A 27,443-nucleotide genomic window follows, 5' to 3' on the forward strand; every position below is an offset into this window, starting at 1 on the left:
TTCTGATTTATGATGAACTTTGTCCGAAGTAACATATTCAGCTGGGGTCCCTGGACCATGACTCTCAGCCCCATGTTCTGTTCAACTGTATTTATATTGAGAGTTCTGCTCCTGGATCATATTCATGAACCAATAATGGACTTGAAAGTCTACTGCTATCAGATCATGCTGCCTTCTTCTCACTCTCCTGTTCTGAAAACAAATGGGATGAATGGAGACACTCCATTTGTGGCTTTTTTGACGTCATTGTTCATTCAGTAGTTACATCTTGGGAAATAGCTTCCTCTACAATCCAGTTTCCCGCTTCACCCAGTCTCTAAGAGCTGTAACACGAGTATACACTCCAGGGATATTTGGTTTCGCACAGTCAATACCAAAGCTTACGATCCCAGCTAGAAACCAAGTATTATTGGATCGCCGACAGACCAGCGGACCTCCTGAATCACCCTGGAATAAAGGAGAGTACACAATAATTATAATTCTGTAATGTGATGTTCACCTATTGCAAAATAAAATAGCATGTGCTTCTGTTAGTAATAGGACAATCATCAGAAATATGGCTACAGGAAGGAGGTGCTTTGCATGCACAAAATAGTTTTCAGGACATTTATGTTCTCTCTTGTGACATTTCAAATTCCTTGGACCAAACTAATTGGTGCCAGCAATAGCTATCCAGATTTAAGCCTGCATCATGAATTCTTCATCAGTCACTGATCCCCAGACACTGCGAGAGGAGAGGAACAAAACAAGATTTGGAGGAAAGCACTAGAGGGAACAGAAAGCCAGGGTAAAGAAGACACAAAGCAAAATATTTCACAAAAAAAGAGAATCAAAGGATAAAATAATATTAGTATGAAAATAAGCATGTATAATACATATTATAAGAATAATATAATATCTTAGGCAGGGTGTGTGACGAAAATAAAGAAAGCAAGAAAAAAACTCAAGCATCGAATTAGGAGAGCAAAAGGGGACCCTTGAAATGACCTTGGTAATAGAATCCCAAGGCATTCTATACATACATTAAAACCAAGAGGGTAACTAGGGAAAAGGTAGGACTAATCAAGGAAAGAATTTATTCTTGGAGCCGAGAATGTGGTTGAGCTCCTAAATGAATGCTTTGTGTCAGTATTCATGCAGGGAAAGGATATGGAGGATAGTGAGATTAGTGTGAAGTGTACTAATACAGCTAAGGCATTTTGAGGTCAAGAAAGAAGTGATGCTCAATCTCGTGAAGAGCATTAAAGGTGGATAAGTCCCCTGTGCCCAATGGTATCTATCCCAGATTATTGAGAGAGGCAAGAAAAGAAATTGTTGGAGCCTTGACCAAGATGTTTGTATCCTCACTAGCCAATGGAGAGGTTCCAGAGGACTGGTGAGCAGCTAATGTTGTTCCTCTATTCAAGAAGGGAAATAAGGATAATCCAGAATACTATAGAGCAGTGAGTCTCACATCGGTGGTTGGGAAGCTATTGGAGAGAATCCTTAGGGATAGAATTTACACATATTTGGATAGTCAGCATGGCTTTGTATGGGGCAGGTCATGTCTTACCAACCCATTTGAATTTTTTTGAGGAGGTGACGAAGGTGATCGATGAGGGTAGAGTAGTGAGTGTAGTCTACACGGATTTTAGTAAGGCTTTTGACAAGGTTCCTCATGATAGGGTTATGCAGAAGATTAAGATGCATAGGATCCATAGTGACTTGGCCACATGGATTCAGAATTAGCTTGCCCATAGAAGCCAGAAGGTAGAGATGGAAGGGTGTTTTTCTGGCTGGAGTCTATGACTGGCAGTGTTCAGCAGGGATCTGTACTGGGACCTCTGCTGTTTGTGATATGTATAAATGACTTCGATGGGTGGGTTAGTAGGTTTGCAGATGATACAAAGGCCAGTGGAGTTGCGGATAGTGAAGGTATCAAAGGATATAGGTCAGTTGCAGATATGGGTGGAGAAATGGCAAATGGAGTTTAATCCAGGGAAGTGTGAGGTGCTTAGGAGATAAAATGTTAAGGAATACTATACAGGTAATGGCAGGATCTACAACAGCATTGATGTACTGGGGGATCTTGGAGTTCAAGTCCATAGCTCCCTGACAGTGGCCACGCAAGTAGATAGGATGGCAAAGAAGGCACATCCCATGCTTGCTTTTATTGGTTGGGGAATTGAGTACAAGAATCAGTATGTCATGTTGTGGCTTTGCAAAACATTGGTTAGGTAAAATCAATGACTGCAGATGCTGGAAACCAGAGTCTAGATTAGAGTGGTGCTGGAAAAAGAGCCTTCCGCATCCATCAAAGTTTTACCTGCACATCCACCAATATCATTTATTGTATCCGTTGCTCCCGATGCGGTCTCCTCTACATTGGGGAGACTGGACACCTCAGAGCAGAGCGCTTTAGGGAACATCCCTGGGACACCCGCACCAATCAACCACACCACCCTGTGGCCCAACATTTCAACTCTCTCTCCCACTCTGCCGAGGACAGAGAGGTCCTGGGTCTCCTTCACCACTGCTCCCTCACCACCAGACGCTTGGAGGAAGAACGCCTCATCTTACGCCTCGGAACACTTCAACCCCAGGGCATCAATGTGGACTTCAACAGTTTCCTCATTTCCCCTTCGCCCACCTCACCCCAGTTCCAAACTTCCAGCTCAGCATTGTCCTCATGACTTGTCCTACCTGCCTATTTTCTTTTCCACCTTTCCACTCCCCCCTCCCTATTACCTTCATCCCCTCCCCCACTCACCTATTGTACTCTATGCTACTTTCTCCCCACCCCCACCCTCCTCTCACTTATCTCTCCACCCTTCAGGCTCTCTGCCTGTATTCCTGATGAAGGGCTTTTGCCCGAAATGTCGATTTTACTGCCCCTTGGATGCTGCCAAAACATTGGTTAGGCCACACAAAGTACCGTGTCCAAGTCTGGTTGCCACATTACAGGAAGCATGTGGAGGCTTTGGAGAGGGTACAGAAGAATTTTACCAGGATGCTACCTGGAGTAGAGGGTATGAGCTATGAGTAGTGGCAGAGGTTGAGGAGAAACTTGGTAGGTCTATAAAATAATGAGATGCATTGATAGGGTTGACGGTCAGAATCTGTTTGCTAGAGTTGAAATGTCTAAAACTAGGAGGCATACATTTAAGGTGAGAGAGGGCAAGTTCAAAGGAGATGTGAGAGGCAGGTTTTTTTTATTACTTAGAGTCATTAGGGATGTACATCATGGAAACAGACCCTTTGGTCCAACTCATGCATGTCGACCTGACATTCCAAATTAATCTAGTCCCATTTTCCAGAACTTGGCCCATACCTCTCAAAACCCTTCCTATTCCTATACCCATCCAGATGCCTTTTAAATGCTGTAATTATACTGGCCTCCACCACTTCCCCAGTAGCTCATTCCATACATGTTCAAGCCTGTGTGAAAAAAATTGCCCATTAGGACCCTTTTAGATCTTTCCCCTCTCACCTTAAACCTATGCCCCTCTAGTTCAGGACTCCCCCACCCTTTGGAAAATACCTTAGCTCTTCATCTTATCCATGCCCCTCATGATTTTATAAACATCTATAAAGGTCACTTCTTAGCCTCTGCTGCTCCAGGGAAAAATAGCCCCAGCCTATTAAGTCTCTCCCTTTTGTTCAAACCCTTCAACTTGTCATTTCTTTCTGCACCTTTTCAAGTTTAACAACATTTTTCCGATGACAGGAAGACCAGAACTGAATGGAGTATTCCTAAATTGGTCTAACCAATATCCTGTACAGCCACAACATGATCTCCCGACTCCTATACTCAGTGCATCGACCAATAAAGGCAAGTGTACCACATGCCTTTTTTCACTACCCTGTCTACCTGAAAACTCCACTTTCAAAGAATTATGAACTAGCACTCCAAAGACTCTTAGTTCAGCGGCACTCTTCAGGTTCCTACCATTAAGTGTATAAACCCTACCCTGATTTGCCCTACCAAGTCTGGAATGCGCTGCCATGGTGGTACTGGAGGCAGATGCGATGGGCGTATTTAAGGAACTTTTAGATAAGCACATGAATATGCAAGGAATGGAGGAATATGGACCAAGGGCAGGCAGAAGAGATTAGTTTAATTTGGCTTCATGTTCAGCGCAACATCATGGGCTGAAGGGCCTGTTCCTGTGCTGTACTGCGCTATGTTCTATGTTCTAAAAGATAGAAGAAAAACAGCAAAAGTTGAAGCACAAGATCTGGGTCTAGCTTTTTGAACAAAGTGCATGGATGAAAATGTTTAATTTTGGTGCCCAAACAGGCATGCATTTCCAGAACAAGACAGTAGATGGGGCTATATCAGTTTATCCAAAACAATAGGCAGAATCTTATACTGTAGTGCTCAGAGTTTTGTAAGCTATGGCAAGATGTATGACAGAATCAGACGAGAAGTCTCGACTGCTGGAGCAGCTTGCTGCACCTTTTATGCCTTTTGCTGAGCAGTGAAACAGAGTTCTCACTATGTAGTGATGAGTTGCCAGTTAAGTGGGATGATATCTCATTGTATGGGATTCTATAAGGGTACAGTGGCTCAGTAGTTGGCACTGCTGCATCACAGTGCCAAGGACCTGGGCTCATTTCCAGGCTTGGGCGACTGTGTGGAGTTTGCACATTCTCCCTGTGTCTGTGTGCATTTCCTCCAAGTACTCCAGTTTCCTCCCACAATCCAAAGATGTGCAGGTTAGGTGAATTGACCATGCAAAATTGCCCATAGTGTTCAGGGATGTATTAATTAGGGGTTTAGAATCGGTTTAACTCAGTTGACTGGGTCATTGGTTTACAGAGCAATGTGATGCCAACAGTGTGGGTTCAATTCCCATCACTGGTTTGAGGTTACCATGAAGGACTCTCCTTTTCAACCTCTCTTCCCTTGCCTGAGGTCTGGTGGTCCTCAGGTTTAATCACCACCAGTCACCTTTCTCTCTAATGAGAGCAGCCCTGATAGTCTAGTAAGACAATAGTGACACAACAGGTAGGGGTAAATGTAGAGTAATAGGGTAGGGGAATGGATTTGCGTGGGATACTCTTCAGAGAGTCAGAGTGGACTTTTTGGGCCGAAGGGCCTGTTTCCACACTGTAGGGATTCTATGATCTATGATGATAGCAAGGCCAATGCTGTATTAATGTCACAACTCACCTCACTAAGATTCAGCTCCCGATCTTAACAGACATGCTAAAAAAAAAAGCTAGACGTCAAGGCATCTTGACGTTGAAATCAGAGCAGTGCTTGGCAACTTTGGTTTGCTGTTTGTTTGAAAGTTCCTCCATGTTGCACACCAGCAGCTCAGGGATGCACCAGCTTGTGGGCTGGACCAGGCTGTATCTGCGGGCTCTTTGCTCACTCACTCACTCTGAACCTACCTGTATGCTCATACCATTTCTGCCTTGGCCTTGCCTTTGCGCACTTAGCTCTAGCTGGATGGGGCAATCAGGCTTGTATTACTTCAGTCTTGCCTTGCCATTTTGCATAGGAACACAGGAAGGAAGCCTCCGTCAAAGTTAAGGTCAGGGGAGAGCCTTCACGGAGGGTGGTCAAAGGCAGCCTCCGATACTGTCCGGGGGCTTGGAGATGGTCAGTCATCGAGCCACTTGTGTGGTCAGAGTCAGGATGCCTTCTACAAAAGGAGGAACGAAATAAATACGGGGTAGCCTGCTATCCTTCTTGAATCCTTCTGCCCACTGTGGGCTGCATTCCTGCTGGAATGAGGGGGAGGTGGGTACTAAAGGAGAGAAAGTGTGTGACAGAGGAGAGTTGTCCTGAGAGAATGAATAGTCGGTGGAGAGTATATGCAGGGTCATTGATGTAGGGGGTGACAGTGAGTGAGGGAGGATACCTCAATCAACACTGAGTGATATGGCATCAACCTTGTTGGGAGATGAGTCTGGTAGCAGGGGATAGAAAAGAGTGTGAGGGAGTGGAAAAGAGATGGTGACTAACGTGCTGGTAAAATGGAAAAGATCATTGACTTTTTTCCTACAGGGCTGGGCATCCAGCCAGATTGTTGAGACTATACTGACCTGGGTGGCAACCTCAATCCAGAGTGGCGTAGTCTGGGTTTTCTCACCACCTGTGCCAGCAGTGGGGGAAAGAAGTCATGTTCATTGGCACCGCTCCGTCCAACAGGACCCCCAGGTCCTTGCCCATAAAAGCGGCGCCAACTCCCCCCTAGTCTGCAACACAGAATCATTCAGGATAGCTTCAGACTGACAGGGGTTGTCTGAGTGCACAAGCTTATAAACATGGCACGTGCACCAGGTCATTTCCAGGCTACTTCAGCAGTGGTGAGTTGCCCTGGGAATGACGCCATGGGAAGTTAGGAATATAGTTGATTGTGAAGGATGCCATAGGGGTGGGGTAAGTAGTTAATGAGGTGAGTTAGATAAGATATGGTGACAAATCTCACTAAGTCCCATGGTGAGAATCCTCCAAATAAAAACTTGCTATAACTCACACAAAGCCAAAGAAAAATTCACATGGCATTGGAATCAGGTATCTTCATCCCAAAATCCAAGCAATTTGAGCTTCCATTTCTTAGTCACGGGCCTGTTCTACCAGGGAGATAATTGCCTTATAGTATAAAAATCCCAGTTTGAACACTCAAGGTCTATTTACACTGTCCTAAGATAGTTGCAAATTAATAGAAACATAGGAATTGTTAAATGAGAAAAGAACCAATCTATTTAGTTTAACTTCTACCAAACTGGTAACCACATGATAATACTGGGGTGTTTGACTAATTGTTCTCAATTAGTCTACAACACTCTCCAAGAATGCATGTAAAAAAAAAACCTGCTGGTTTTATTTTTCAGCTGGAGGAGAGTTGTGGGAACAATATATTCAAAGTCATCCATTCCTCTCAAGCTCTTTACGTTCACTACGTGATGTATTACATACAAATCAATGCGTGAACATTGACTTATAAACGCCAGATCTTATCTTCAGCTATTGTAAGACTATAGTTTCAGTAGATTCCTGGCTGTGTACCAATTTGTATGTGGCTGAAGGAAGTCTCTGCTGATGACTGTTTCTTCATTCAGGAATTTCCACTGAGGTGTGGCTCTCAACTGGAACATTCAGCATATCACTTTGGACTGAAGCCAGCTCTCCACTCCTCCCTGACACAGCAGGATTGGAGAATCAGAATGAAATGGTCAAAGGTAATCTAATGGTCAATCCTAAATTGATATCTTCACTACCTAGTCAATAATCACCTGTCCTTTATAGGACACGTTCACTTCTTGTTCCACTGTCTTTAATACAGGTAGCTCTTGTATAACATGGTAATTGCATTCTTGCACAACATCATATTATAGCAACAATTCGCTTTAGAAACAGCATTTAAAGTGTTGGCAATATAACTGCATTACAGAGTTCCCAATTTGTCAATCACATTACAGCGAACTTGCATCAACGAAATGAGTTATAGCAGAACGACCTATAATTGATAATGACATGATAGCTGCTGCAGTATATCTTTATGTAAGTATGTTGATAGTCTGCATACATCATCATACCGGATATGATGTTCAAATCTATCAATTGACAAAGCAAGATATACTTGGAAAAGATTTCAAAATACAGACGTTCCTGATTTAGAAACATCTGACTTATGAATGCTTGAACTTACAAGCACAGTCCCATACAGGGGTGTATTAATATTAATTTTAAAGATTCAACGTTCAAATATTTAATCTATTTATGGTTATTTTATAATGTCCTGCATTGTGTTGCAACCTACACACAAACTTACTAGTGAACGGACTCAAGAACTAAGCCTGTTTTCTTGGAGACTGCCAGTAGGGGTTCCAAAGAAGGGTCAGTGAACCTGAAACATCAACTCTACTTTCTTTCATAGATATTGCCAAATCTGCTGAGTTTTTCCAGTAATTTCTGATTTTGGTACTGCCAGTAGTTTACCACTCTTATTTGAGCAATTGGTAAATTTGTGTTTGAATCATAAAAGAAAATACAAGAGCAATAACTGGTATCTGTAATAGTTCTTTATCGACTCTATCAGAATATCATGGAATATGTGAATTTGTCCAGTTGTATGGATTTAAGGATTAAATGGGTGAAATTCATTGTTGTTGACGGCGAGATGAGAGAACAAGCAGCGTTCTGTTCTAAGAAAGTCCTAAATTCTACGCCTTAAAGTTGTTGAAATCTTATCTAAATCTAATCTAAAAGACAGAAGGATCTGCTTCCACTATAAAAAGTAATTTACTTTTGCTCCCTATATTTTCAGAAGTATTAGAAGTTACCCTGAAATGGAACTGTTGCAGCATTTACAATCTATAAAGGGAGAGAGTGCTTATTCCTTGGTGTGACCATTATCCAGATTTAGTTTGAAGCTACTTGCGACCTGTAGTTGCCAACAGTAAATCGACTTGTTGAATGTTAGTTCATGAATAAAAATATTGCCCATTGTAGTACATTCACATGAGCATGACTTAATACATTTTCTTCAAAACATAAAACTAATATCTCAACAAAATATAAATAAATTAACCTTCTGTTTAATTTGTCTATGTGAAAGGCAAGACTTCTACTGGCTGACTAGTAAACACTTTCCAATAACATTTTGGGAACAGTAATAACTTTCTACCAATCATGGAGCAAAAGCAGTTCAGCAGCGGGTGTTAAGAGAGTTCAAGCCAGGAGGCAGCCAGGAAGAAAGTTTGATTAGGGCGGCACGGTGGCTCAGTGGCTAGCACTGTTGCCTCACAGCACCAGGGACCTGGGTTCAATTCCTGTCTCGGGCAACTTTGTATGTGGAGTTTGCACGTTCTCCCTGTGTCTGCGTGGGTTTCCTCTGGATGCTCTGGTTTCCTCCCACAGTCCAAAGATGTGCAGATTAGGTCAATTGGCCATTCTAAATTGCCCATATAGTGTTAGGTGCGTTCATCAGAGGTAAGCATAGGGGAGTGGGTCTGGGTGGGTTGCTCTTCGGAGGGTCGGTGTGGACTTGTTGAGCCGAAGGGCCTGTTTCCACAGTGTAGGGAATCTAATTTAATCTAAAAAAGTGAAAAGGTTACCTGACAAGCATCAACTCCTCCTGCTAAGATACCGGCACACAGCATCATATCACTAATTTGGTTTCCAAAGGTACGTTTGCATCGTTTGTCACTGATAATTTTCACTTCTGCTTTTTGAAGGATGTTTGCAGGTGGGCCTGGAGGAAAAAGATAATTAATTAGTTCTTCATTAATTTCTGAATTTGAATAGAAAAGTCAAGTCTGACATTCCAATGTGGCACTTGTTTTAACTCATTCATGGGATGTGGCTGTCACTGGCTGAAACAGCATATATTGCAAATCCCTAGTTGCCCTTCAGGAGGTGGAACTGAGCTGCCTTCTTAAACTACTGCAGTTCATGTACTTTAGGTAGACCCACAATGCCATTAAAGATGAAGTTCCAGGATTTCAATCCAGCAACACTGAATGAACTGTGATATATTCCCTGGTCAGGATGGACAATCATTTGGAGAAGAACATGTGGGTGGTGGAGATCCTATGTATACGTCCTTCTAGGGTGGTAGTAGTTGTGGGTTTGGATGGTGCGAAATAAGGAGTCTTGGTGAATTTCTGCGGTACACCTTGCTGCTACCGTCAGTGGTGGAGGTGTGAATATTTATGGATGCGGTGTCAATAGAGTGAGGTGCTTTGACTCCTGATTTGTGCTTTGTAGACGATGGACAGGTTATAGGGACCCAGGACCTGTTTTGCTTTCTGCAGGATTCCTAGCCTCTGACCTGCTCATGTTCCCACTGAATGTGTGTGGTAGTCCTGTTCAGTTTCTGGTTAGCTAGCCCCCACTATGTTCATCGTGGGAGTTTCAGTGATTATGATGTCAATTAATGTCAAGGGGCAATGGTTAGGTTCTCTTCTTTTCGGAGAATGGTCATTGCCTGGTACTTGCGTGGCACAAATATTACTTGCCACTTTTTTGCTCAAACCTGGATATTTTCCAGGCTTTGCTGATTTGAATATGAACTGCTTTGGTACCTGAGAAATCATGAATGATACTGAACATTGTGCAATCATTAATGAACATTCACACTTCTGACCTGATGACAGAGGGTTGGTCATTGATGAAGCAGCTAAAAATGGTTGGGCCTAGGACATTACACTGAGGAACTCTTGCAGAGATGTCCAGCAGTTGAGATGACTGACCTTCAATAAACACAACCATCTTCCTATGTTACAGGTATTACTACAATCAATGGAGAACCTTTCTGATTCCCACTGACTTGCCAAGAGTCCTCAATATCATATTCGGTCAATTGCAGTCCTGATGTCAAGAGCAATCATTCTTACTTTATTTCTGGAATTCAACTTTTTTTGTCCATGTTTAAACCAAGGCTGTAATGAAGTCATGAACTAAGTGGCCCTAGCGGAACCCAAATTGGGCCTCACTGAACAGGTTATTATTGAGCAAGGTGCTGCTGGATAGCGCTGTTGATGACACCTTCCATCACTTTATTGATGATTGAGAAGAGATTTCTTGGACAGTAATTGTCTTTGTACTGTTTTTTTGTTGGGTAGTTGCCAGTATTGTCGTTGTGCTAGAACAAATTGGTAATATATGCAGCATGCTCTAGAAGCTGAAAATGTGTTGCTGGAAAAGCGCAGCAGGTCAGGCAGCATCCAAGGAGCAGGAGAATCGACATTTCGGGCATGAGCCCTTCTTCAAGAGAAGAAGGGCTCATGCCCGAAACGTCGATTCTCCTGCTCCTTGGATGCTGCCTGACCTGCTGCGCTTTTCCAGCAACACATTTGCAGCTCTGATCTCCAGCATCTGCAGTTCTCACTTTCTCCTCGAGCATGCTCTAGAACACATGTTAGGGTGGTGCCAGTATCCTGAAAAAACATTAGTCAATTGACCACACGCATCATCATAGACTGAAAACTGGTAAAATTAACATGGATAATGGTTACACAAAAAACCATCATCAGGATGAATATCTGACATTCAATATACTTAAAGAAATAAACATTAAAATGGAAAATGGCAGTTTTATTGACATTGTAGGGAAGACAAATCATTCAATTAAAATTGGAATAATGCCAAAATCTAACCTTGAAAGGCAAGCGCTCCCCATCCCGTGATTGTACATTTTCGACCAGCAGAGATGACTTCACTACTCGATGGGAGACAAATTGGCTGGATGAACTTATTGAAGATGAGAGGAGAAGAAAGCTCCAGTAGTGCGATGTCATTGTTAAAGTTCATTGGAATACTATAGTTCGGATGGATGTGGATTCTATTGATGGTTCTCGATATACCACGCCGAACAAAGATTGATCCCATGTAAGCTTTCCAGTTTGAAGGGTTGGCGAATGCTCTTTAAGCAAAGATGAATAAACATAATTTCAATCATTCTTAAAACATTTAGGTTAAATCTATAATTCTTGTTTAATACTGAGCTTGTGACTCCATGTCTTCGCCATCACAGAGGCTGCCGTTACAGTCTCCACAAAATTGTGCACCTCTAATCCTACTGAAAACCATTTGTTGCTGAAACTCTCATTCAGCCCTCTGTTAGGACCACATTCCATTACTCCAGCATTCCCCCACTTCTATGTTACATACATGCCAACTGTTCTATATTGGCTCCAGAGAATTACAGAATTTGACAGCATAGGAGGTCCTTCAGCTCATTTAAAAGAACAATCCCCAGTTTCTCCATAAACCTGTACATATTTCCAGATTTACATGTAACTTTCTTTTGAAAAAATACAGTTGAAAATCTTCTGATATCCTTTCAAGAGTGCAACCCTAACCATTATGGAAATAGACATTTTACCCAAGAAAGGAGGCCATCCAACCCATTGTTGAATGTGCTAACCAAAAATAATTATTCAGCCTCATCCTATTTTCCAGATCTTGGTCCATAACAATCGTGAATTTTTTTTTTGAAATGTGATGAGTGTTTTTGCTTCTTCTAACCTCTCAGGCAGTGAATTCTGAATCATTATATCTCTTGAGGTAATTATCGTGTACTCACCTCTAATACTTTAAATCTATGTTCCTGATTGTTGACTTATCTGTTACTGAGATTATGTCCTTCGTGTACATGTTATTTAGGTGTTATAATACTATATACCTTAATTAAATCCCCTCTTAACCTCTTCTCTTCTAAAGGAAACAACTCCAGCTTATTTAACCTTTCCTTTCTGAACAATAGACTATGTATTGTCTATTCTCTCACACATTGTTTGCTCTCACCAAAAAGGTGTACCTCACATTTTCAAGATTGAATTGTTTTACCACTTTCCTCTCATCTGTCTTCTGGTTCCAACCAGCCCTACAGTTTTACAACTTTTAAAATCTTTCCTCCCTCAATTTAATTTTCAGCCTTGCATTTAAGTCATGGCTTAGCTGTACTTTTTCTACATCTGTCATGTCCTCTTGCCTTACAATTCCCTCCCTGCCCCCATTACTTTCACCTATCCATTCAGTCTCACCTCAAAACCAGGCTTCAGCTGCCCAACAACTCACTAAGGCTCCTTGACAGCAACTTCTAAACCTGAGGCCTTTGTCACCTTGAAGAACAAGGTTACCATCTGCAAAGGGAGAAAACAAAGAGCAAGTGCCTTGGCAAGCAGGGAGGAGGATGGTAAATGGTTTCTTGAAAACAAGATTTGTGAAATAGATAGAAGATGCAATTGATTTTTGTTAAGTGTGACATAACGCAATGAGAACAAGGAATGGAATATTGCCCAGACTAAATGAAAAGAAGGGTGGCATGGTGACTCAGTGGTTAGCACTGCTGCCTCACAGCACCAGGGACCCGGGTTCAACGCCAGCCTTGAGCGACTGTCTGTATGGAGTTTGCATATTCTCTTGGTGTCTGCTTGGATTTCCTCCGGGTGCTCCGGTTTCCTCCCACAATCAAAGATGTGCAGGTTAGGTGAATTGGCTATGCTAAATTGCCTGTAGTATTCAGGGATGTGTAAGTTAGATGCATTAGTCAGGGGTAAATGTAGAGTGATAGGGTAGGGGAATGGGTCTAGGTGGGCTACTCTTCGGAGGTTTGGTGTGGATGTGTAGGGCTGAACGGCCTGTTTCAACACTGTAGGAACTCAATAAAGGGTGTGAATGAACAAAGAGGCTTGGCATTTAAATATGATAATGTGGGTGCAGACAGATAATGGTATTTTCCAAAGTTGCATACGTCACCCAGCACAACCAATGGCACCTTGGGACAGACATTAGGTACAGGACTGAAATAATCATGATAAACTTACATAAAATATTGGTTATGCCACACATACTGGAATGTGCCCATTCAGAGTCCACTCTAGAAAAAAAAAAGTCTAAGAATCTAAAAGGCCGGGACGGAAAGCTAGGAGACTTGACATATTGGACTACTCTTCACTTGAGCAAAGAAGGGGACCAGGAGATTTAATGGTAAAAGATTTTGATGGGGGTGGCACGGTGACTCAGTGGTTAGCACCGCTGCCTCACAACACCAGGATCCCAAGTTTAATTCCAGTCTGTGTGGAGTTTGCACATTCCCTCCATATCTGTGTGGGTTTCCTCCAGGTGCTCTGGTTTCCTCCCACAGTCCAAAGATGTGCAGTTCAGGTGAATTGGCCATGCTAAATTACCCATAGTGTTAGGTGCATTAGTCAGAGGGGGGTGGGTTACTCTTCGGAGGGTCAGTGTGGACTGGTTGGGCCGAAGGGCCTGTTTCCACACTGTAGGGAATCTAATCTAATCTAATCTAATCTAATGAATAGGAAAGAATCATCATCCAGTTAAGAGTTCATCAATTTAACGTGGCCAGTGAGAGTCTAAAGGAGTGAATTTATAGGAACATGAGTAACCCACTGCATGGCTGATGAATGGAATGCTTTGCTGTTGAGTTACCGTTATAAGGTTTTAAAGGACTGTCTTTATACTTATGTTACCTATGCTGTAACCTATGCTGAAGCATACCTGTCGAGGTGATGAGACTATTAAAGATTTACTGAAGCCTAGATTGTTTTACTGAGAAGGTGCAAAATATTCATTCATGTAGACAATAGTGAAGGCAGCTGTATTACTGGTGGAGATACTTCCTTATCTCAAGGAAGTATTGCCAACAATTGGGAACTAAAGAACAGTTAGTTAGCATCTATACTTGGATACAAAACCAATGTGATTGACATTACCATGGGAAAGGCAGGAAAGGGAGCCATTGTAGTTTGCTTTGTAGGCTTTACTATAATATCACCAAATATCACGATGGATGAGTTAGTCTACCACGAACTAGGATGAGAAAGAACAGCCAAAGACCAAGCTCCCAAAGGTGTACCATTCTGGAATATGTACAATTCACATATAGGTTGAAAAGATCAAATTTATTTGGCAATAAGTGAGGCTGGAAGATACCCCTAGCTCATGCTGAGGAACAGTCTCACTAGGAAGAATAATTCTGGTATCAAAGCCACCAAGATGAGATGGAAGAAAACAAAAATAAACCACTGAGTTAAGAATCATTCTGGATTGGTTCAAGGAGAAGCCAATGTCTATTTAAAGCTGAGTGTAAAGTTTATCTATGAAGTAAGTTTTCTTTTGATTGGACTAGAAGTAAAAAGGGAACTATTCTGCAAAGTATGAATAGTCTCCAGAGATAGACTTAACCAATTGTCTGAGTCTTTTGGCACAGTAAATGTCTTAAAATGTAATATCACACTGTATAATTCTTTTGGCTATTAACTAAAGGTTCAAATTTCAATAATATTTGAAAAAGAAGAATAATAGAATGGGAGGCACTGCAATTATATTAGGATTGCTGCAAAAGTCACCTGCTAATGACAGCAGAGAAGGAATGGCCTTCTTTTATGCTTTAATATTTAATAATTCTAAAAATCTGGATTGAGAGAAAAGCAGGAATGTCTAGTCTGAGGCTAGGAACTCTGCTGATATGTTAGCAAGCATTCAATTATTTGATTTGGATATTGGGACAATAAAATAATATTGGAGACTTTTTGTATGCAGGTGGTTCTGCTGTAACAAATGTTTCATTAACGTGAATTTGCTGTAGAGCGATTGATGAATTGCGGACAGTGTTTCTAAAGGGCGAACTTTTGGAATGGGTGTTGGCTGTAATGCGATTACGTTGCCAATACTTTAAGCGCTGTTTCTAAAGTGCAATTTTTCTATAATGCGGGGTTGCACAAGAACACAACCTCCGTGTTATAGGAGAACTATCTGTACCATACTTTATGATCTTATGAATTTACTACCAAAATTTCCATGACAAACTTCCAATCTTAAAAGTTATATTCTTCGCCAAGATCAAATGGGAGTCAGACACTTGAAAATTTAAATGAATGAGTTGGGGGGTCCCTTGGATGAATGGATCACAAAGCCAATTTTCTAATTTATCAGTATATCAACAATCTGTGATGAAAGCACTGGTTAGTTATGAAGTAGCTGAAGTTTGAGTTAATATTGCCACATGCTCAAAGCTAAACAGCCTCACCGCAACAGAAAACCAGTGGAAATGTATTTTCCCAAAACTGACTAGACCATTGTCTCAGTTCAGTTGGACTATATAGTTGATGATTCCCACCAAAAACAGCAAATCAGCACACTGACCTGGAAGTACTACAGCGGAGTTTTCTGATTAAATATTCATCTATAACTGGGCGTTGACAGAATTGGCATGGCAGCAGTACAAATTATTTTATTTGTACACAGTTTTACCAACAATTTATTTTTATGCATTCATGGGAAGAGGTCATCACTAGCTAGGCCAGCATATATTGCCCAGGCCTAATTGCCCAGAGAGCAGTTAAGAGTATACCACATTGCTGTGAGTCTGGAGTCACAAGTAAATTAGACCAGATAAGGATGGCAGATTCCTTCTCTAAAGGACATTAGATGGATTTTTCTGACAATTGACAATGGATTTGTTTAATAATTAGACTCCTAATCCCAGATCTGTGTTGAATTCAAATGCCATCATCCATGGCAGGATTCAAACCCAGGTTCCTAAACTTGGGTCTCTAGATTAATCGTCCAGCGATAATACCACTAGCCCATTGCCTCCCCAATAGTCTATCAAATTATGGTATAATGCAACGAGAATTTCTTCAGAATTAAGACTAAGTTCCAGCCTTACGCAATGTGTCCTTTGTACAGTTGGCATGTATCAAAGACAAAGACAATCTTAATAATTACTTCTGAAAACAGTGAGCTGCAGAGATGAGCCATCTGTCAGAGATGATAGAGGCACCACAGACGTGTGATCCGATTTGAAGGCTAACCTGCCAAGGCCATTCACCATTCACAGAGTTTGTCCCACCAACAATCCTACTGGAGAATGCAGGTCTGGAGCCACAAGCTGTGTAACATACAGAAATGTTTAGAGAGTGACATGTACATTTGGAGGATTTTATGTAAGCATTCACATTCCAAAAGATCAAATGATCACAACCATTGTACCATAAGGTTTAGGTTAGCTTCGATAAAGGATAAAGAAGCAACCAAGCCATCTATGTTTGAGTCGCATTACTTAAAGAGGGAGACTTATGGAAAACTTCAAGCTTCCTGGGATTTGGGGTTGCCTAGTGAAAAAAAAGATTGAGCAAGTTTGGCTTTACTAACTTTTACACTCTAAACAATGAGAGGTGTTCTTATTGAAACATGGAAAACTTTTGACAGATGTTGAGAAGATGTCTTCCCTCATGGGGGTAGGCTAGAACTTTGAGACAGAAGTTTAAGAATAAGAGGTTTCCCATTGAAGATAAAAGATAAAGGAGGAATTTCATTCCTCAGAGAATGGATAATCTTTGGAATAGTCTTCCCCATAGAGCTGGATCATTGAATATATTCAATTTCTGGGGAGTCGTGTTATCCGAGTCCAGCAGGAAAGTTGAGATACAGCCATGCTCAGGTTAGCCATTCTTTAATTGAAGGGCAAGGCAGATATGAGGAGCCAAATGGCCTACCATTGCCCTGACTTATTGCAATCTTAAAATAAGGGCGGGGGGGGGGGGGGGGGGGGATGCTGATTTCCATGGGGTGAGAATATATCTGGCTCAGAGAAATTGGAATCAAAGCTTAGCAGGCAAAATTGTAGTGGAACGATGGGCCATTTTTAAATAGGAGATGGGTTGGTGGGAGGGACAGAAGGAAGGACGAGCAGAGCCAGATCTCACTCGCCAATGAAAGAGGGAGAGTAAAACGTAGTAGAAAGAGTACACACAATAGACATCACGTTGACAATGAGATGCAGGTGAATCTAAAAAATTAAAGCGGAAATAAAACAATCTAAGGAAGGGAAAAGCATGAGAAGTGACTGGCAAATAATATAAAATGGAATCTAAATGTCTATGTACACAGAAAATGGGTGGTTAAAGAGAGAAATATGGCTAACCTGGGGAATAAAAAGACTTTCATAAAAGAAGTCCATAGTGATGTATTAAAATGAGAACATTGCATCTGCTTTTACCGAGGAAGATGATGTTACTACCAGGGCCAAGTGAAATAGATAACTGAAAAACTGCTGAACTAAAAACTGATATATAAAAAAAGGGACATTAGAAAGCTACCTGGAAAGGTGACTTGGTAAGTCACCAAGACCTGGCCAGATGTAATCACAGGGGCATGGACCATTATTGTTTATTCCTCCTTACATTCTGCAATGGTCCCAGAGAATTGGGAAATTGAAAGTATTATACCTTGGTCAACAAAGCAGTGAAGGGAGAAGTCCAAGCGGGTTATATTTGGTGGCGGAAAAACTTTTGGAAATGATAATCTGTGGCAAAATCATCAGTCACTTGGACAAAAATAAACGAATTATAGAAAGTCAGTCTGGCTGTGTTAAAGGGAAATTTTAACTAATTTGACTGAGGTTTTGGGTGAGGTTACAGAAATGGTTGATGAGAGCCCTATGTGGATGGGTTGTACTTGAACTTTCAAATAAAGTATCACATTACAGGTTTGTTAGCAACAAGCTGAAATATATAAGAGAGCCTGAAGCAGCATAGATATGAAGTTGGCCAAGTCATGAGAAACAGAGCAGTGGCCAATGGTTGTCTGTTTCAATGTAGAGGTGTTACAGTGAGGCTGTCCAAGGCTCACAATTAAGACCACTGCTTTTTTATGATCTATGTTAATGATTTAGACTTTGGTGTGCAAGGGGCAATTTCAAAATCACAGAATCATAGACTAGGAAGTATTGTGAATAGTGAGGAGGAGGATAGAAATTAAAATCAAAAAAGGTGTGGATAGGATAATGGAATAAGGAACGGGCATGAAGTGAAATTTATTAAAGAGAAGTGGGATGTGGTATATTTTGGCTAGAATAACAATGTTAGGCAGTGTATATAACTCTAAACAAGGCACAACAGTAGAGAAACTTGACAGTTTGTATACACAAATCATTGAACATAGCAAAGCAGGTTGAGAAAATGGTTAATAAAGCATCTAGACTTTATAAATAAGTAGGGGCATAGAGAACAGAAGCAAGAGTGTAATGATAAAACTGTACTAAGCACTTGTTTGGCCAGGAATTAATGCAGTCAGTCAGCACAAAGATGATGAATCAATCACTCATATCCTGCTATAAATAAAAATGTTATGAAAAGTTTCAACTTACTTCCATTTATCAAAGTCTGGTTTGTTGACCCATGATGCAGGTACTCTGAAGTTTCTTTTTTTAAACCACCTGAAAATTACAGAGATTGTAATGGAGCAAGGCTGTTGTAATTGCACTGGCAACAATTAATAACCACAGCAAAGGAGTGTTATTTTTCTTTAAAGAAATAAAATAGCTTGCACTTAAACAGAGATTGTCCCAAAATATCTCACTGCAAATTGATTTTGATGTGTAGCAAAAATAGCAGAACAGGGAGTGATGACCGAAGGTGGTGCACCTTTAACCTTGAATTCTAGAACAGTAAGAAAGCTGATCACTAAGTCAGAAACACACAGTGTCTTGGAGACATCACCATGTCTGCCAAATTCCTATGTCTCAACTGGGAGACAGCAAGTATTTTCTCTGAATTTAAGCTTTTCGTGCAATTAGAATTGTGGTTTATTGATTTGGCAGTGTTGGAATCAGACAAGCCAGATGCAAGATAAAACCTGCAATAGATGAATAATAATTTCACAGATTAAACTTGTCTGGGCTATCAGAAGGAGAACGAAATGTAGTTATAGTTAATCACTTCGGAAGGATAAATGTTGGAGACTGCACTAGGTTCCACCCAATCTGATGGTGTCATGCAGTCTTGGGTGGAAGAATAACTCTGGATTTCAAAGGGGATAGATGACAGCAAATATCACTAGAAAAACCAAGTTTATAGACAGTTACAGCTTAACAGGAGGCCACCTGGTCCATTGTCGCTGCACTATCCAACAAAGATCCGACTGCACTAATCCCATTTTCCAGTTCTTGGCCTCTATCCTGGAGGCATTGACAACACAATTGAATATCTAAATATGGCAATCCCAGGTGGTGAAGAGGGTCCCTTTCAGAGTCCAGTTGCAATTCGATTTGTAGGCAAGTCGGAACACATGACGGAACAATATAAAATAGCCAGTTGTAAGTACATGATACAATTGTATGTTGGATCTTTAAAATTACAGAGGAACCTCAATTATTCGAAGGACTCGGGTGGGGAGTATTTTGTTTGGTTAATTGAATTCTGGATAATCAAATGCCGAAGAACATAGTTTAGCCAAACATCGGAACCTTGTGATCTTGCCAGATAATCCGATATTCGGATAAACAAATGCCGGATAATCGAGGTTCCTCTGTACATCCCAACATGGGATCCTGTTCAGAAGTATGACTATTCGTAAGTCATAGAACATAACAGCACAGTATAGGCCCTTTGGCCCTTGATGTTGTGCCAACCTGTGGAACCCAATCTGAAGCCTATCTATCCTACATTATTCCATTTTCATCCATATGTTTATTCAATAACCATTTAAATGCCCTTAAATTTGGCGAGTCTACTACTGTTGCAGGCAGTGTGTTCCACACCCTTACTACACTTTGAGTAAAGAAACTACCTTTGACATCTGTCCTATATCTATCACCCCTCAATTTAAAGCTTTGCCCCTTCATGCTAGACATCACCATCCAAGGAAAAAGGCTGTCACTGTCTACCCTATCTAATCTTCTGATTATCTTGTATGTCTCAATTACGTCACCTCACAACTTTCTTTAATGAAAACAGCCTCAAGTCCCTCAGCCTTTCCATACCAGGCAATATCCTAGTAAATCTTCTTTGAACCCTTTCCAAAGCTTTCACATCCTTCCTATAACTGTATGCAATACTCCGAGTGCAGCTGCACCAGAGTTTTGTACAGCTGCAGCATGACCTCGTGGCTCCAAAACTCAATCCCTTTACCAATAAAAGCTAACACACTGTATGCTTTCTTAACAACCCTATCAACCTGTGTGGCAACTCTCAAGGATCAATGTACATGGATACAGGTCTCTCTGCTTATCTACACTACCAAGAATCTTACCATTAGCCCAGTACTCTTTATTCCTGTTGCTCCTTCCAAAGTGAATCACCTCACACTTTTCTGCATTAAACTCCATTTGCCATCTCTCTGACCAGCTCTGCAGCTTGTCTATGTCTCTCTGTAGCCTGCAACATCCTTCAACACTACCCACAACTCCACCAACCTTTGCGTCATCCACAAATTTACAAAGCCATCCTTCTACATCCTCATCCAGGTCATTTATAAAAATGACAAACAGAAGTGGCCCCAAAATAGGGCCTTGCAGGCGACCACGAGTAACTGAACTCCTGGATGAGCATTTCCCATCAACCATCACCCTCTGTCTTCTTTCAGCTAGCCAATTTCTGATCCAAACTACTAAATCACCCTCAATCCCACGCCTCCGTATTAGGGTTTTCCTTGATCCTATCCACCAACAACTTCTCATGGCCCCTCATGATTCTGCTTAGCTCTCTCTTTAGGTCTTTCCTGGCTAACTTGTAATTCTCAAGTGCCATAATTGAGCCTTCATGTCTCATCCTAACATAAGCCTTCTTCTTCCTCTTGACAAGAGATTCAACTTCTTTAGTAAACCACGGCTCCCTCACTCGACCACTTCCTCCCTGCCTGACAGGTACATACTTATCAAGGACATGCAGTAGCTGTTCCTTGAATAAGCTCCACATTTCAAATGTACCCATCACCTGCAGTTTCCTCCACCATCCTATGCATCCTAACTCTTGCCTAATCACATCATCATAATTGCCTTTCTTCCAAGCAATAACTCTTGCCCTGCAGAATATACCTATCTCTTTCCATCACTAAAGTAAACATAACCAAATTGTAGTCACTATCACCAAAGTGCTCACCTCCCTCCAAATCTAACAGCTGGCCAGATTCATTAGCCAGTACCAAATCCAATGTGACCTCACCCCTTGTTGCCCTGTCTACTTACTGTGTCAGGAAACCCTCCTGCACACATTGGACAAAAACTGACTCATGTAAAGTTCTCAAATATAGTATTTCCAGTTAATATTTGGAAAGTTAAAGTCCCCATGATAACTACCCTGTTACTCTCACTCCTATTGAGAATCATCTTTGCTGTCTTTTCCTGTACTTCTCTGGAACTATTTGCAGGCCTATAGAAAACTCCCAACAGGGTGACCTTTTCTTTCCCATTTCTAACTCAGCCCATACTAGGTCAGTTGATGAGTCCTCAAAAGTCCTTTCTGCCACTGTAATACTGTCCTTGACCAACAATGCCACACCCCTTCCTCTTTTACCATCTTCTCTGTTCTTACTGAAACATCTAAATCCCAGAACCTGCAACAACCATTCCTGTCCCTGCTCTATCCACATCTCCAAAATAGTCACAACATTGAAGTCCCAGGTAACAACCCATGCTACAACTTCACCCACCTTATTCCAGATGCTCCTAGCGTTGAAGTTGACAAACTTCAAACCACCTTCCTGCTTGGTGGTGAACTTGTGTGACCTTGAAACCTCATTTCTCACCTCACTACTCTCAACCTCCTGGAAACTGGAATTTCAATTTAGGTTCCTATCCCCCGCTGAATTAGTTTAAACCCTCCCAAAGTGGGGCTTGTAAATCGGGGAACCCCTGTACTGCTTAAATGTTCTCATGAGCTCTTATTTTATTGATCAGTTTAGCATGAGAGACTTTATCAAAAACCTTGCTAAAGTCCACATTGACTAATCAAATGCATTACCCTCATTAACATTACTGCAGACATTCTTAACAAATTAACTTAAATTTGTCCGAAATGACCTTCTCTTAACAAATCACTGCTGACTATCTCTGAATAATGTTTGTCTCTCCAAGTGTAAATATATTTGTGTCCCTCAAAATGATTTCTAATGACTTCCTCTCCACTGAAGTTTGACTGACTGGTATATAATTTTGTGGTCTATCCCTTCCTCCCTTTTTCAAAATAATGGAGCAATGTTAGCAGTCTCCAGTATCTCACATGTGGCTCAATGGGAGTTGAAAATTATTGACAGGACCCTTTGTCTCTTAGCAGGCTTGGATACATCTCATCCAGGCCTGACGATTAATCCATTTTTAAAACCTGCTATGTCCTTAATTTCTTCTAATATTTCACAATCTTCCACCCTGATGTCTATATGGGCGGCACGGTGGTTAGCACTGCTGTCTCACAGCGCCTGAGACCCGGGTTCAATTCCCGACTCAGGCGACTGACTGTGTGGAGTTTGCACGTGCTCCCCGTGTCTGCGTGGGTTTCCTCCGGGTGCTCCAGTTCCCTCCCATAGTTCAAAGATGTGCGGGTCAGGTGAATTGGCGATGCTAAATTGCCCGTAGTGTTAGGTAAGGGGTAAATGTAGGGTATGGGTGGGTTGCGCTTCGGCGGGTCGGTGTGGACTTGTTGGGCCGAAGGGCCTGTTTCCACACTGTAAGTAATCTAATCTAATCTAATCTAATCTGCATTGCCCTTTTCCATTGTGAAGAACAATATGTGCCAAATCTATTCATTGAGAGGACAGTTAGAAATTAACTAGCTCAGAATCAAACTGTTATCATTCAGCAAGTTAAGGGACAGCCTGTAGAAGATTCCATAGGGTTTCCTAGACATAGTGGAGCTCAGAAAGGAAGAATATGAATGCATAACCCACTTTGTCATAAGGGAATCATCTCATACTGTCAAGAGGAAGGGAATCTGTGTTTATACAGGACTGGTTGTAATGTTTGCCATTTCTATCATCATGGAAGAGCCTCCTGATGATAGAAAACAACAAAGTTAGTGAGCGAAACCAAATACTGACAAAAACAATGAGCAATACTTCAACAAGCCATTTGAATTCATTGAAGAATAGTTACCCAAAGTTGTTCAGACAAGCAAAGCAGTATGCAGGACATATTGTTGCAGCAGATTTAAATTCAATAAATGACACAAGTTCATGAGGAACATTATCATTCCTTGTCTTCCAAAATAGAATTATTAGTATTAGTGGCAGAGCTAATTTTAAAAATAAAAGCTGCAAAGCTCCAGTGACATGACTGAGGATAGAAAATATCTAATGCACCAGTACAACAAAATCAAAGGGCAAATGGAAACAGCCAATCTAATCAATGTCACAAATGTACAAGTACTTCAGCATAACGGATTGCAAATAATTGCACAAAATGAAGATGAGATGCTCACAACTCCTATGGGAGTTAAACCAATTTCTACAAACTGGGGACAGGGTCAAAAACGAACTTTGTCTTGCTTGGAAATCCAGAATACTGCAAAAGATAAAATTACTTCCAATGAGCAGTAACTTACTGCTGAATCAGATAACTGTCCCATATCAACATCTGGAGGACTTTGAATTTTCATCATGGAAGATGGCTGACATCAACTTGAGATGACAAAGGTCACCTTTTATGATGTTTGGGGTCATTGAACCTTCTTTCTCCATTCTCAACTTGACGCAAAGTGCAATCTCTTCAGGAAAGAAGGGCTTTTTCGAACACATGCAGACAGCCAACTGGAGTTCATTATTTGCTCTTCAAGGAAACTTTCTCATTACAGTTCAATGGTCAGAGAGATCTGAAGGACGGCATGGTGGCTCAGTGGTTAGTACTGCTGCCTCACAGCACCAGGGTCCAAGATTCAATTCCAGCCTCTGGCAACTGTCTGTGTGGATTTTGCACATTCTTCTCGTGTCTGCATGGGTTTCCTCCGGCTGCTTTGGTTTCCTCCCACAGTCCAAATATGTGCAGGTCAGGTGAATTGGCCATGCTAAATTGCCCATAGTGTTAGGGAAACTGGTCTGGGTGGGTTACTCTTTGGAGAGTCAATGTGGACTGGTTGGGCCGAAGGGCCTGTTTCTACACTGTAGGGAATCTAATCTAAGGATGGTTGACTGATAGAAAACAGACTATATATTAATGGATCTTTTATTGATTAGCAGCATGTGATGAGTGGGGACCTGAGGAGTCTCAACCTTTCACAATTTGAGACAATGACTTAGATGAGGGGAGCAAAGGCATGGCCATGAAACTTTAAGTTGAGACAAAGATAGGTTATGAAGATGACATAAGGAGGTTGCAGACCAATGTAGATAGGTTGAGTAAGTGGACAAAGATCTGGCAGATGGACTGTAGTGTGGAAAAATATGGAATTGTTTATTTAAGCAGAGAAAATAAGAAAAAGTAGAACATTATGTAAATAGGGAATGACTGTAGGGTTCTGTAATGCAGAATTCTGTGTTTTGTACACAAGTCACTAAAAGTCAAAAGGCAGGTACAGCAAATCATTAAGGTGATTGGTGGAATGTTATGCTTTATTAGAAAAATTGAAAATGAAAATAAGGATGTTATGCTTCACAGGACATTAGTGATCTTGAACAATGTGTGCAGTTTTGGTTCCCCTATTTACAAAGTTTTAATGAAATTCTCTTCTCCAACAGAGATGATCGAATAGCATTATTGGTTATTGGGCAAGTTACCAATATATATCCACCTAATAAAATCATTCAATGGAGCAGTTTGATTCAGAATGATATAACGTAAAAATTATATTGAAAGCATTGTAATTTAGTTGTTATATATCTAATTTGATGACCTTGATGTTGTAGTTGACCCTGAGCTGAACTTTTGACCCATGTTCTCTCCATCACAGAGAATGCCTAATTCTAGAGATGTAATATTAATCTTGTTCATCCTACCTTCATCTTACCTTCTCTGAAATCTTTATCTCTTCTTTTGTTACCTCCAAAATAAACTGTTCCAAAGAACCTCAGGTGAGCATCTCATCGTCCAGAAACTTGAACAGATAAATTCTGTCTTTATTTAATCCACTAAAAAATCCAAATGATCAACCACCCCTGTGCTTGCTGGAACAAAATGTTCCCATCAAACAAAATCACAAATTTAAAAATCCCAATTTTACTGTTCAAATATCTCCTTTTGCTTTCCAGGTTGAAGTGCCACACTTTCTCCAGATTTATAACACCCCAAGAGCTTGGTGTTCCTCCAAATTCAGTCTCTTGTGCAACCCTACTGCTTTTACTGCAGCATAGCTAGCTACGTCTTCAACTGTCTGGATTGTAAACTCTGGATCTCCTCCATAAACCTTCCAACTCGCACTCTTTCATACTAAGTGTTTTGCTAACTAAGTCTCTCGCCATCCATCCTAATATCTCCTTTTTGGGTTCACGGTCAACTTTTGTCAAACTATACACTGCGAATCACATCAGGAAATTTCACTCAATTGAAAGCACCATATAAATGTCAGATTTTATTGAACCCAGACACATTTCATTCCCTTCATGATTGACTTTAATTTCAAGTCCCTTCAAGTTTTTGCAGCAGGAAGCAAACATATTTTCACCTTACCTTCTGTCAGAAGTTTTGCTAGAATAATAGCTGCTGATGTCAAAAGAATCAGAATAAGGCCCACGATTGCAGACACCAACAGTAATCCTTTTGAAAATTTCATTTTCCAGAGTAAATTTTAAATTCTTATACTTCTCACCTTTCCTGTGAAGAAATAAGAGGGGATGCGTGATGATCTATAAATACAATACTCGGAAAATTATCAGAGTATGTTCTGTTTCCAAATTTTACAATTGTCATGCATTAACGCTTACCTTTATATTTTGTGGAGCAGTCTGTTTGATGGGAATAGGCCAAAATCTACAAAGTGAAGCAGGTCTTGTTTTCCTCTTCGATGGTTTCAAACTAAGGAAGTTTATTTTTTGCAAAGCCCATTTATGTTTCCTATCTTTAGTTAGAAAGTTGAGTTCACAACTCAATCCAGAATCTTTATTATATAACCTGGACTGACAATTTGGCAGTGTTGAAGGAGCACTGCATGTCAGAGGTGTCAAAAGACATTTTAAACCAAAGGCCTATCAGGCAGTTTTAAAGGATCCGATGAGGCTATTTTGAAGGAGAAGAGAAGGGTTTGTCAAGTATCATTGTCAATGTTTATTTTATCCACTAAACATCTAGACCAAACCATCTGGTCATTTATTTCACAGCTGTTTCTGGGATTTTGCTGTGTATACAAACTTGCTGTTTATATTACAACAGTGACTACAAAAATACTTCACTGGGTGTAGAATGCTTCAGGGCTTGCCACATCCACAGGAGTCTAAAACTACATTAGAATTAGATTTATTGTCACGTGTACTCAACACAGAAGTACAGTGAAAAGTTTATAATGTCATCACACATGGCACTATCTTAGGTACAAAGTACCAAGTTACACATCTTAGATACTAAAATAGATTAGGTACAAAAGTAGACAAATAAAGAAAAAAAAAGTTACATTACAATTCTTCATAGTGTAAATTAAGAAAAATAAAGACTCATTTGCCTGAGGGACTTGTCAATTTAATTAGTCAAATATCATGACTTCCACATTCTTGGGAAAGTGTATAAAAAGTGATGTTAAACTTCCGGTAGAGCAGTGAGGTGGGCAGAATTTTAAGATGAGATGAGATTCCCTACAGTGTGGAAACAGGCCCTTCGGCCCAACCAGTCCACACCGATCCTCCGAAGAGGAACCCACCCAGACCCATTTCCCTCTGACTAATGCACCTAACACTATAGGCAATTTAGCACGGCCAATTCACCTGACCTGCACATCTTTGGACTGGGGGAGGAAACCAGAGCACCCGGAGGAAATCCACGCAGACACAGGGAGAATGTGTAAACTCCACAATGTTTCAATCTTTCCTAAGAGTTGGAACTGTATGGATTACGAATGGTTAAGACAAAGCAAGGGAAATTAGATTACATTGATAAAGTTAGCGTAGAAACCTGTTGAAATAAACATGACCAAGGTAGTTTCAATTAATCGCAAGTTTCACTGTTTTTGCACACATTCCACATTTCTGAACCTCTGCCTCAAACAGGTTTCAGTCTGAAATACCACGAAATAAAATTGTATTCCAGGTTGATAAATGAAACTTTTGATTGCAAAATCTGTCT

At 40.9% G+C, this 27,443-nt stretch overlaps 1 protein-coding gene across 1 annotated transcript; it reads right to left on the reverse strand.

Moving 5' to 3' along the window:
* LOC132826199 (transmembrane protease serine 11C-like) lies at positions 1-25,944 on the reverse strand. Its single transcript, XM_060841856.1, has 6 exons — positions 25,842-25,944; positions 18,618-18,686; positions 16,196-16,358; positions 11,098-11,363; positions 9,055-9,191; positions 1-447 (listed from the first exon to the last, which is right to left on the reverse strand). The coding sequence occupies exons 1-6, from the start codon at positions 25,942-25,944 to the stop codon at positions 286-288; spliced, it is 900 nt and encodes a 299-aa protein (XP_060697839.1). The 3' UTR covers positions 1-285.
* Between the last annotated feature and the right edge of the window lie 1,499 nt (positions 25,945-27,443).

Source organism: Hemiscyllium ocellatum, chromosome 2 (assembly GCF_020745735.1).
Source record: "Hemiscyllium ocellatum isolate sHemOce1 chromosome 2, sHemOce1.pat.X.cur, whole genome shotgun sequence".
In the NCBI taxonomy this organism is placed as follows: domain Eukaryota; kingdom Metazoa; phylum Chordata; class Chondrichthyes; order Orectolobiformes; family Hemiscylliidae; genus Hemiscyllium; species Hemiscyllium ocellatum.

Excerpts from the sequence above, each read along its gene's own strand:
- LOC132826199 (XM_060841856.1), bottom strand. The coding sequence starts at position 25,944 with ATGAAATTTTCAAAAGGATTACTGTTGGTGTCTGCAATCGTGGGCCTT. Across the intron at positions 9,192-11,097 it reads GGGAGCGCTTGCCTTTCAAG|GCCCACCTGCAAACATCCTT; the intron begins GTTAGATTTTGG and ends TTTTTCCTCCAG. Across the intron at positions 448-9,054 it reads GAGGAGTTGATGCTTGTCAG|GGTGATTCAGGAGGTCCGCT; the intron begins GTAACCTTTTCA and ends CCTTTATTCCAG.